This window comes from Gavialis gangeticus, unplaced genomic scaffold (genome assembly GCF_001723915.1).
Source record: "Gavialis gangeticus isolate Ggan-Ray unplaced genomic scaffold, GavGan_comp1, whole genome shotgun sequence".
NCBI classification, from domain to species: Eukaryota; Metazoa; Chordata; order Crocodylia; family Gavialidae; genus Gavialis; species Gavialis gangeticus.
Genome location: NW_017728973.1, coordinates 2,607,148 through 2,619,340, shown reverse-complemented (window position 1 = coordinate 2,619,340; position 12,193 = coordinate 2,607,148). Strand labels below are relative to the sequence as shown.

At 48.2% G+C, this 12,193-nt stretch overlaps 1 protein-coding gene across 1 annotated transcript in view; it reads right to left on the bottom strand.

Annotated features, from left to right (window-relative positions):
* Window positions 1–2,867: 2,867 nt before the first annotated feature.
* Window positions 2,868–12,193, bottom strand: part of NT5C3B (5'-nucleotidase, cytosolic IIIB) — a 16,674-nt gene continuing 7,348 nt past the window's right edge. The window contains exons 4-9 of the mRNA XM_019506348.1: window positions 11,881–11,927; window positions 10,640–10,725; window positions 8,518–8,607; window positions 6,353–6,515; window positions 4,903–5,103; window positions 2,868–4,383 (exon numbers count right to left, since the gene is read on the bottom strand). Coding sequence (XP_019361893.1) covers window positions 4,273–4,383; window positions 4,903–5,103; window positions 6,353–6,515; window positions 8,518–8,607; window positions 10,640–10,725; window positions 11,881–11,927 — 698 coding nt within the window. The 3' untranslated portion in view covers window positions 2,868–4,272. The remainder of the gene's footprint in view (window positions 4,384–4,902; window positions 5,104–6,352; window positions 6,516–8,517; window positions 8,608–10,639; window positions 10,726–11,880; window positions 11,928–12,193) is intronic.

Here is a 12,193-nt window from a genome sequence, read left to right as displayed (position 1 = left end):
GGACAAGCAGTGGTGCTGGGACTCTTTGAACTTGGTAGCATCCCCCAGCTACCTCAGCCACCCCAATTTCAGAGCCAGGAGCTCCCATGCAGTCAAGTTGCAAGCTAGACTGTGAAGTTATTACCCAAGGGCCCCACAGCCTCCTCTCCCCTCAGGCTAGCCCTGAGGACTTTTCACTACCACTCACCTAAGCTGTCTGATTCCTCCAGTGACACTGCTTGCATGCTTCAAAATTGCTGATCAGAGTTTTCACTGCCAAGTGGGAAAGGCAGTTACCAGCTTGCCTACTGGTTGCAGAGCATTGGCCAGTCAGAAGCTGCTTAGGAGTCCCAGTGCAGAGGGCCAGCTGGAGCCATACGCAAAGCAGTCCCTTTGCTTCAGCTGGATTCTTCTCACAGCACAAATCCAGTAGAGGCTCCCTGCTGTGCAGCACCTTTCCGTTTCCTCCATAGTATAGTAACTTAGGGATTCGCCTCTGGCTGCAGCTTGGATTGTATGAAAAAGAAAAGCCAAGGCCACAATTTTCCAAACTGGTGAGTGTTCTGGGGCAGGGAGTGGGGAGGTTGGTTTTAGATGAGCAACTGGAGACCATAAAGGGGCCTGTTTTGTTTTTTTTTCCTGTGGGCAGATACGCGGCATTTCCAGAAAGTCAGGGACTTTTAAGAGGTCTGACAATGGGCCCTTGAAATCACTAGTCATCAGGACCCAAACTCTTATCCCTGGACTCCTCCCTAGAAGTGGGCTGATTTTTCAATCCGTCTGAGCTTGCAGACAAATCCAATTGATCCCAAGAACTGAGATTCTTCAGCCCTCTGGGAAATCCATCAACTTCTATTTAGCTCCTCAATAGGATTCAGGAGCCCCAATGTGAGGCTCCTTGGTTTGCAAACAGTAGCCAGCCCCTCTCCCTTTCCTCTTCATCAGTTAAAAGGTTTGCAAATAAAGACTGTTGGGAGAGTGTTTGTGCCACCTGCTGGGCAAAGATCATGTATTTGATCTTTTATTAGAAGTGCAAGCTCTGTCCAAGATTAAAATAAAGTCCTCAATAGCAAGGTTTACTTTGCACCCAATAAATGGATTCCAGCTGGTTTCCAACACATCTGCTTGCTGTCCTGTTATTTTGGAGTGAAGTGTGGTTTGCACCTGTCTGGCTAGTGAGATGAAGATAGACCACCTATCCATCCTAGCATTGGCTCTAGCAATGGGGGAAGTTCTGGAGATCTGGCTGGATAAACCTGCTGGCCAAGCTTCTGGCATCTGCAGTGCTGGCTGGGAAATCCGTGCGTTTCTGCTGCTTCTCCCAGCTCCAAGAGGAGACTGCTAGGTTTTTAAGATGTCAGTGGATCTCTGTCAGCTGCACACGTCAGCCTGGTTTTTGTGTGGGTCATCTCACTGCCCATTCCTCCCCCACCACACACAGCTGCCCCCATAGTCCCTTGGGACAGATAACTGGCACCTGCAGTTGTTATAGTGTGGAAAGATGCTGGTCACCAGCAGTGGAATGGGAGGGGCCTGCTCACAGGTTCTGACTGCCCTGTGCAAGCTTCTTTGCATCATCCAGCTGACACTGCCAGGATGGGGCAGGGGGTGAGGCACAGCAGAAAGTTGCTCCAGTCCTGCAATGCTTCTGTTGCTATGGCAGTGTTGCCCCAGGTGACTGCACCTGGAACACAGCTGCAACTTTGCTGGGGCTTTTACCCATGGTGCAGAAGCATCATGGTTTAGGGAGTCAGGAGGCACAGCTGTCCTCTTCAGCTCTGCCATGGGCTTCTTGAGACATCAGACAAAACACCTGATGCCTTCTGCCTTGGCTTCCCAGCCCAGAAATGGGAATAACTAGCTCTCCTGCCTCTGCAAAAGGGATGCTGAGAAGTGCAGTTCCTTCCTGGGTTCTCTCCAGCAGCTGACCTTACAGCTCATGCAATGGACCCAGGTGCATACAAATGACATGTGCCTTTTTTTTATCCAACATATTTATTTTAAAACATGGAATAAAGCCCACATCCAGCTGTGAAACAGAGAGCAGGGAGTGAACCACATAACTGTGAGAGCCCAGGCCAGAATTTACAAGCAGATCAAAAAGTGACATTTCTGGTATCTAACAACACAGGGAAATAGGCTGTGAGCCCTCCACAGCAAAACAACCATGAGACAAAGGGCACCACTGCTCCAGGGACAGGATTATTAACAATTAGCAGAGTTAAAAAAAATAAGGTTCCTTCCATCACAGTTGGGCCGATGAGGCAACTTGGGGAAGAGATATAGAAGCCACTTCTTATGCAACTCAAGCTCCTGTATCTTCCAGACTAGTGTGGAAGGAGATAGAGTTTTAAAAGGTGAATGCAGGAACTCTGAGAAAGGCTGTGACCCCAAACTGTTGCAGAACACATGCAAAGACCAGCATGTCACAGCCACACTGACAAAAAACTACTTGTACCTTGGATGGTGCCATGCTTGGAGTTTAAGATTCTGGTTTCCCCATAAGAGTCAAATGCCAGTGAAGCCAGAGCTCACACCATAAGCTGGGTACTTATGAAGCCACCAGCTTTCATGCCAAACCCCACACAGGGGCAAAGTACCAATTCCTGACTGCAAACAGACTTTAGAAAGTATTTATAAAGGAAACTTCACACAAGTATAAACGCACACATCTTCCAGGTCCCAGCTCTGTCCTTGGACTGTGCTGTCTCAGAAGATAACCATCACACCAGTCAGAGAATCCCCACTCAGTCACCTCCATTTCAATCCCATCCAGCTGTCACTCCCAAAGGGAATCCTGGAGAACAGGGTTGCAGAGGGTGAGGCTGTTTTGTTGTTGTTGTTGTTGTTGTTGTTTTGTTTGTTTGTTTTTTTATGTACGATCCATGTATGTATGATACATGGGAAATTTTACAAAAATAGAGGCTATTTATAAACACACAATATGCTGCTTTTAAAACAAGACAACACACAGATCACTCCCTCCTCCTGCCCCATAGCCTTCAAACTGACTACCCCAGAGCCCTACAGCTGTGTGGCAACCAGTGCACACTGTACCCTAATGTCCATCACCTCAGACTCTATCCCCTTCAAGACAAACCTATTTCCTGGCAAATTAATTGCAGCTTCTGCAAGCCAAAGCCCAGCCTGAAGGGCTGAGGAAGCCTTGCATGAGCCATTTCCAAGTAGGATTCATTGCACACTTCAATCCAGTCCTCCTGCCATTTGGAAAGCCACTAAGCAAAACCCTCCTCCTCCCTAGTAATGGCTAAACCCAGGTGTCATCCCATGAGCAGGTAGGAGGCAGTCAAAGAGCAGGTACCCTGGAGACCATACAGCATCAGGACCACACAAACCCCTCAAATTCCGGTTTTCCATGTTCCAAGTTACAACTTTAAGGCCTCCTCCTATGCACACGCTATTGCACGCCTGTGCTCTAACACAGCTCTTTTGCTCTTGCTCCAGGCTCAGTTTCTATTGCAGAGGGTCTGTACGCTCAGCCCTTCTGGTTTCCCAGGGTGCAGGAGGATCAGAGCAGTGCGCTCTAAATTAACTCACAGGCAGCATGTAACACCAGAGGGCAGCATTGCAAACAGACCCCCAAGATCCTAGGGTAGAAGCAGCAGAGCACTGACCAGAGAGCATAGAGGAGCTGGCTTGGCTACAAGACAGCAGATCTAGAGGGTTTCCTCAGCAGACGACCATGCAGGCACTCACCCATACCAGCAGGCAGCAGGCTAAATGGCTGCAGTGCCACTGACCCACTTGGTACAGCACAGCCTGGGTGCTTTGCAATTTGCATGCAACACAACCAGAAAACCAAGAGCGAGGCAGCTGCTTCCCTACAAAGGGAGCTGATGCAGCAAAACCCAATAGGCCCAAACCAATGGAAGAAGGTTTGTCTCCAAGCCCAGGGCTCAGCAGAGATCCTACTTCTGTGTGCCGCTGCCAAGGGTGTCTCCATCCAACATCCAGTTTGCTTCAGAGCTGGAACATCTATAGGCCTGGAGCTGTGTGGGTTTGGGGTTGCAGGTTTTGCAGTGGTGTGCAGAGATCAGGGGAGAGGGCAGTCTGGAGGAGCTCAGCCTCTAATTCCAGCATTGACAAAAGGAGCAGTTTGATCAAAGTTGGTGATGGACACAACACAAGGCTGCCCGGGGGGTGGGAAGGGGCAGCTGCCAAGGGCATCAGGATGGATTTAAAATGACATCAAAAAATCCCTGACTGAGCAATGGAGAAAGTGTCCCTAGGGGCCATCCTGAGAGGCCTGAGTTGGGATCCCAGGTCCCACGCTCAGGTTTCTGTGAAGATGTAGCGAAGGATGCCATTGACCACGTCCAGCGTCTCGTCTCTCTCCAGTACAATGTCATAAGACTCCAGGTACTTTCCTCGATGCTCCTCCACCTGCAGGGAGGGGATGGGGGTGAAGGGTTAGCTGCTGCAAATCAGCACATCCTGCCCCTACACCCAGATCATCAGAAGAGAAACACAGGCAGTGTTGGGGACAGGTACGAGATCAGCTGCCCTGGAGGAAGCAGGCAGGGGGATGGACTCCACTGACTATCGCTAGGGCAGAGCCTGACAAAGCAAGCTGTCCTTACAGTCTCCCAATGCAATCCCTCAGAGCCGCCATTGGAAATGACCTCCTTCTAGGAATCACGGGATCACTTATTCCATGGCTCAGTCAGCCCTTGCATCTCCGCTGAGGTGGCTAGGGAGGGCATCAGTGACTGTGATGGCTGATCGCATGAGGTGGACACCCACCCACCAAGAACTTGACTGAAGCCCATCAAACCTCTCTCATACACTTCCAACATTTCCCTGCACCATGACACCTCACAGTTCCTCTACTGAACACCTGGGCCATGCCAGGGCTCACACTGGTAGAGTCCGCCCGTTTCCCAGGTCTTGGTCCCTGCTCACCTTATCATTCAGGAATCCAATCTTGAGGATGTTCTTCACACTGGTGACCCCATCTGCCATGGTGAGGTCTCCTATGGAGTCTCCCAGCAGGATGATACTGGTCTTGGTGCTCAGCTGCTGGAAGTACTCTGTATCATTTAGGACCGAGTTGTTCTTGTTGTAGGTGTGGATCAGTGGACTTTTGAAACCTCTCAGGATGCCCTGGGCAGCACAGGACAAACAGACAGGCTGATCACTGGGCGTCTCAGGGCTGAAGGAATGAAAGGTCAACAGCAGCTTTCTCTAGGAGGGTAGCTGTCCCCCTACCTCTGGGCCCTGCTTAAGAGCCACCCTTATATTCAATGAAGGGCTGGGCACAGCACCAGAACCCTTTGGCACTACTTTATGAACTAGCCAGAGATGGCAGTGCCCCTTTCTCACCATGGCACTCTCAGGAATTGAAGGCCTGTTTCTCAGTGACTCAGTCCCCTTTAGGTCTCCCTGGGTGTACAAAGGGCTGTAAGGTTGTGCAGAAACAGTCCCCTGGGAATGTCCTTTTGCAGAGCGCCTTCCCCAGCTGGCAGAGAACAACGTAAGGCTTGTGTACGAGGGTACAACATGAATATGTGGGAGCCTGGCTGTGGGGGCCCTGCACGGGGCTATGCTCTGCTTCTACAGGACCACAGGAAGCAAAGAATAAATCTGAGCAACCCTGGGGCCAGCCAGCCCAGCCCCAGAACTCACAGTTTAAAGCCACCTGACTCTCCCCTCTTCACTGCCCCTGTCTAGCAAGAACCGAGTCACTGGCAATCAGACCCCAAACACCTAATGGCAGGAAAGAAAAAGTGGCAGGTGGTCAAGACTAAGGCTTTGGTTTCATTAGAAAAACACAAAGCTATTACAAAGCTCACAGAGATTTCCCAGGTCTCAGCACATTCCAGTGAAAGCAACCTGCTGTGCTGCTTTCCAGGGGGTTGGAGGCCAGACAGGACCATGACCCCTGTTGTTTTGGGCCTCAAACAGTACCCCTAGGCCAATGCCTGAACAGAGAGTAACAGTAACTCAAAACAGAGGAAAGAACAGCAGCCCAGGTTCTTTGTATGTGAAATACAAAAAGATGAAGGGCTACTTGTATCTTTTTTCCCTATCCTTGTCTGCCTGGCTCTTGGCAGCAGGGATTTTCTCTGACTGTCCATACAGTGCCTTGTGCAATGGAACCCTGGTCCCATGGAGAGGAATGGGAGAGGGGGTTACTGCAACACAAATAATAAAGGATCATTTTTAAGTGATCCTACGGTTAACAATTGAAAGGGTTGCCGTAGCAGTAGGGAATGACAATTCTATTGAAAAAAAATGGCTTTGAACCCAATGATGCCCCTCCCTAAATATTCTCCCCTCCCTGAACTCTGTGCCAAGGAATTGCTTTTCTCTGCAGAGTCCTGAAAGGTGAAAGGCAAGGAATGCAGCTCACATAGTCATCAAAGTCCATGTAGTTGGACACCACATTGATGTTTGGGTGGAAAACATTGGCCTGGTGGATAATTTCTTCCAGGATATCACCCACGCCAGCCGAGAAGATGAACACGGGCACATTGTTTTTATGGAGCTGATCAAAAAATTCATTGAATCCGTCCCTAAGAGAAGAAGTGGAAAAATGCATCACAGCGTCACAGAAGCACCTTTCACCCCAGGGTCACCAGCAAACAGGAAGACTGCAATGTGGTAAGTGCTTTCCTCTCCAAGGCAGGGTCTTCTGCCATGTGCCCCAAGCCACGAGGGATCTCCTTAACTTATGCACCTCCCTATCAGGCCTTAGCTTTACCAATCAACTTTGCACTGTGGGTAAAATCCAGTGCTGCTCTACAGGCCCAGATGAGGGCTCAGGTCTCCAGGGGTTAATCAGGGCATGGACCTTTTACTGATCCTCTGCACTAGGCTGAATTGTGCCCACCAAAATCTTTTTCCTCATGATACTCAAAAACCCTAAATCTTGTCCCATAAGGCACCAAGCTCCATTTAAAACCTGGGAAGAATGCTCTACAGATGACTGCTCCCACAACTACTCCACCATCCTGGCCCCAGACAGGAGAGACTGGATCTCATTTCTGTATTTAGGACCTTCTGTAAATGCTTACAAAGAGTTGGGCAGCAGTGGAAACTGAGGCACAGTGGGGGGAAGACACTTGACCCAGCGGGTCTGGAGGAAGGAATTTAACCCTGAGAGAACAACATTCCCCAGGAGGAGCACACCTGCTAAATAGACTGAAGATCTAAGTCCAGCTAATGTTGCTAGCAAGGAAGACTTGCTCCAGCACCCCCTCCTCTGTGATCTTGGTCAAGTTGCCTGTAAATTACATAGGATTGCCAAGCTGGTCAAATGGTCAATTAATCCATCAAATATTATCAATTGATTCGTCAAAGATTATTTAACCTGTCAAAGATTATAGAAATGTTACCAAAAAACTACATTTTTTGTAGTTTTCTTGACAGAAATATAATTTTTTGTTGTTTCCTGACACATTTCTTAATGGAAATGTGTGCTTTTTCTGTGTATTATTTGGATCTATTGGCTTTTTTTTTTTTTTTAATTACAATTTTAGACCTATATTTGATAGATCAATTGACCAAACTTAATTTGACCAGTCAAATACCCAACCCTAAAATTACCTACAGGGAGCATGGTGCTTTGCCTGCCTTAGAGCTGTCAGAGAGCAACTTCCTATAGTAAGACTCATGAGCCAACCAGGATCAGATGGCTGAGGTGCTGGGAGTCCAGTTTCTCAGAACCACCCCAGCAACCCTGTCCTGCCTGTTGGCCATCTTCTCTCTCCAGTCGGCTCTCTCGCAAGCTCCTCGGGCCAGCAACCATCACTGTTAACGTACAGGCAGCATCTAGCCCCCCGGAGGCCCCAATGCTGGCTAGAACCTCCGATGCCACCACAGCACAAAACAATAAATACTACTATCAGTGGGACCCTGTAAGCAAGCGAGCATAGGAGTTTCCCCTGCATGCGCTGCAGCACATCAACTGCTACTCTGTGGCAGTGCCCCAGAGTTGAAATCCCTGCAGTTACTCAGATGCTAACAGGTGCCTTATCTTGGGCTGTGCGGGTGAGCAGACCCCCAGCTACTTCCACATTTGTCATCTGAGCCACACAGGAAGCTTCTGTGTTTCTGTAGCTGTGGGTCTCAAGAAAGAGAAAGAGTGGCTTATCTTTAACAGGGCAGCAGTGCTTGCCAGCCACCTCCCCCAGTGGCAGCTGATGATCCTGCCAGGTTACACTAAGCTGGCTCTGCTGATAAGCAAGGTGGAGATGGTTCTCTACACAGGAAGGACTTGGGTTGCAGGCTGAACAGTTCTTAGAAAGAACGCTCAGGCTGGAACTCATGCGACTGCCTTGTTTCTGCTTTGCATAAAGCCAAACTCCCAGCAGGTGGTAATTTTGATCCATCATACAGTGAAAGTCCTGTTTGGAAGGGGCTGAGAGATGGATCAGAGCTCAGTTTAAGGCCTCTTTTTTTCTCTTTTGCACCCCCAGGTTCTAGATGGCACAAGCAGGAGCATGATGAAGACCCTCAGCCATGTATTCTCAGAGAAGGGCGAGGAGAGGACATAAGCCATCCCCAAGTGTATACCTCAGCATCACCTCCGATTCTTTGACTATCTGGGCAATGTCTCTCTTCAGAATCTTCTGCTCAGATAGGAGGTCATGGGCCCGAGTCCACCTGGAAGCAAATAGCAAAGTGAGCTCCGTCTCCAAGGCAGTCAGGCAGCCTGCATGGAACTGTCCTCAAGGATGTTATAGAACCAAATCATCTCCATGGTAAACAATTGCCTAAACAGAGCTATGACTACCTCCCTGCTTCACATGTATGGCTTGCTATGGGCAAGCAGCTGCCAGGAGAATGGGAGCATTTCTTGAATCCACGCATTTCTTTTGCATTTACCACCCAGGTAATCAGGATGTAAAATACACGTCTAAGACTGGATGTGCTGTGTCCACTGAGGCCTCTTGCCCCAGCACTCCTCGATTCAGTTACTACTGATCTATTCTCAGTGCCCAGTTATCAGATGAAAAATACCATATTCCCCCCAAAAAATCGGCCTTGCAAAATCAGGGCGCATATCTTTATGCACGGAAGCCGAGTATTTTGGAGCTGAAATGGGAAAATGGAAACATGGATAGCAGCTGTAATAACTGGCCACTTTTCTCCATGCTGGCCACAGGGAAGGAAGGGTGGAGCCAAAAAACAGCCAAAAGCTGCTGCTAATTTGGGAGCAGCTGGGAAAGGATTAAAACTCCAGCTTTTGCTGATGTTGCAGAGTGCACTCCGCCTCTGCAATCAGGGCTCAGCATGCATGTCTGATCTGGGGGCATTTGGTATGCAGGAAAATATGGTAACTTATCTATCACCACCATATCAGGTGCTCAGGGATCCCTTCTGAAACTGGGCATGAGCAGGTAAGCAAGCTGAAACCACAGCTACATCAGGCATGGTGGCACTATCACTCAAATTAGGAATAATGAAACTACATGCCTGAAGGAATATGAAGGAATTGGAATTTGCTTGTCAGGCATGAAACCAGGATAATTTATTGCTGCTGTAAATCTCAAAGGGCCCTTTTATAGTTTCTGTGCCCTGCTGTCAAGGGCAATGCATTCTCTCAGCTAACTTCTTGTCTTTTTTGTCATTGAACTTATTGGGAAAGTTAAACTGGGAGCTGCAAGTTTTCAAATGAATCTACCTAACGATCAAATCGACTGAGATGTTCTGGACAGTTTATGAAGCCCGAATGATATCACACTGGGACCATGACGTGCCAAGGCATTCTGCATAAGAGCCAGTGAAAGAGGCAATTACAATCTTTTCATTCTGAGGCTACAAGGCATTAACTTTGTGCTGCCATAAAAAAAAAAAAAAAAAAATTATGACAGTACAAAAGACAAGTGAACTGACATGAAAACACTTTGTTGCACTACAAGTGCTTACGTTTTGTAGTACCAACAAAGGTGGTAACAATTTGTGCCAGTTTTTTCTGGCTGACTTCTGTTCACTTACAGCAGGAGAGTGTGGGGTGCCAGTAGTGGCCTGGACTCTCCCACCACCCCAGCCAGGAACTACTTTGGCTTGAAGGGACAGATCCTGGGGGAAAAGAGCCCTGGGTGCCCCACCCAGTTTTGGTACATGCACCTACAAGCAGGGAAAGCACAACTCTTGGGGCGTGGGGGAATCCTGCAGCAAAAGGAGAAAAATGCAGTGGGGTAATCATTCCCCCAGCACAGATTAGCAAGCGTGGAGTGGGGAACCTTCCCTAGCAGTTCCTCCTCTACTTCCACATGGCCTCTGCCTCAGGGATGGCAGCATAATAGGTGTGCTGGCACCTGACATGCTCTTCTCACTGCTGCCCCTGGGTTGCCGCACTATGTGCAAGTGGAAGGGGAACCCCTAGGGGAGCTCCCCACTTGAAACCCCTGCGGAGGGATTCCTCCACCCCTCAAAAGGGGGGCATATCTGCAAGCATAGGTTTTCCAGTTGCAGATGCATGCCAAGTCAGAGTGGAGCACATGGGACCCTTTTCCCCACAGATCAAGCCCCTGAAAACCTGGGGGCAGGGGACTGACCCTGGGGGACATCTGTTAGACATCCATGAAGACATCTTCTACTGCAATGTTTCATGGCACAGCTGATCGTGCTCCAAAGACAGCATCTATTTCCAGCCCAAGACTTGTTAGCTTTTGCAATTTCAGTCACTCACCATTCAACCATGAGAGGGCATTTCTCTTCCAAAGTCCGGTTGGGATCGATTTCAATGGGATAGTAATACTGCAGCAGATCTTTTAACTGGAACGTTTGACAAGTTTCAAAAGAAAGTGCAATAAGTACAAAGTCTCTAAAAAACAAACCAAGGAACTGCACATTCGCTAAATGCATCAAAGTTCAAAATCAAGCCTGAAACAGTTTGGTAAATGAACACAGGGCTTTGGAAATATAGCTTTGGAAATCCTGCCAACACTGGGCTTGGTTCAGATGCTCTAAACTCAAATGAAATGTTCCTTCCTTTCTTGCATCACTGTTCCACCTGCCTTGAAATAGCCACGATTAGATAAAAGCTAGACAGCAGATTTGTCAAGTCTCCCTTATAGGTCTTGCTGGAAACACTGATCAGTATATACTGCTCACACAAAAGTTTTGCTGAAGTATTGGTCAGCTTAGGCCTGAGGAGCAAACCTTACCCTTGCACGAACTCTTTATGTAAGCAACACTTGGCATGAGAGCCAGAAGGGCACTCCGGTGAACAGATGGGAGGGAGAGCTGGCTATACAAGCTATAGGATAGTCCAGTGCCTGAATGATAAGACTAAAACAGGAACACCCAGGACAGGACCATCCAAGAGATTCAAGATACAGATGGAGCACAATACATAATTTGCTTTGATCATTTTCTAAAAAGAGAATTGGAAATCAAGGGAACTTTGTAGCAGCCTAAGGGAGTCTATGTGGTGGGGAGCTGACTACCTTGTCACAGGTACAGATAAATGCCTTAACTCTTGGTAGGCAAAATGTGTTAGGGCTGTGCTTGTAGACAATAAACCTGGCCAAATCTCTGCCACTAAACTGAGCCTGTGGTCATTCTTTAAGACAAGACTGGTGTTGGAATCTCCTGGCTGCAACTTTGTCAACACCGCAGTTCTTGGGACAACAGTGACAACACATCAATAAAATCCTATGAGGACAACAGCAACAATGACACTAATCAGCCTCAATGACATCCCTCATCTCCGCAAAGTGCCTGCATCATCTTTGGCTGAACTGTCACTGGAAGCTGGCTGTTTTCTTCTTTGGAAATGGGTGCACATCTCTGCCCCAACACTATGTTCTATCACATTCTACATGTGGGCCAAGAAAGCAGACACCTGGCAGGTACAGCAGTATGCAAGCAACAAACTGCACTGTATCCAGAGTTAAAAAAGACAATGCCTTACCACTCAAAACATACCTCTTTCTTGCCTTCTTCAGTAATGACATGACTGTTATCTAAGATATCTGCAAAGACAAAAACAGTCACTTATATGGACCAGAAATACCATCTTCTCTGTCATGCAGAAGGACAGGAGTCAGCACTTCCAAAAAGAGGGGTTCTAGGTGCCCAGCTTCAAATACTTTAAAAGGGTCCGACTCCTCAAGAGCAGTTACTCTTCCAGGACCCTTGAGTGCATCATAGTCTGTGTCCCCTCTAAGCACAGAAGCCCAAATTTGTAGTCCCCTCTGAAACTCTTTACCAGGCTTCCTGCTTATGTCCTACTGCAAAT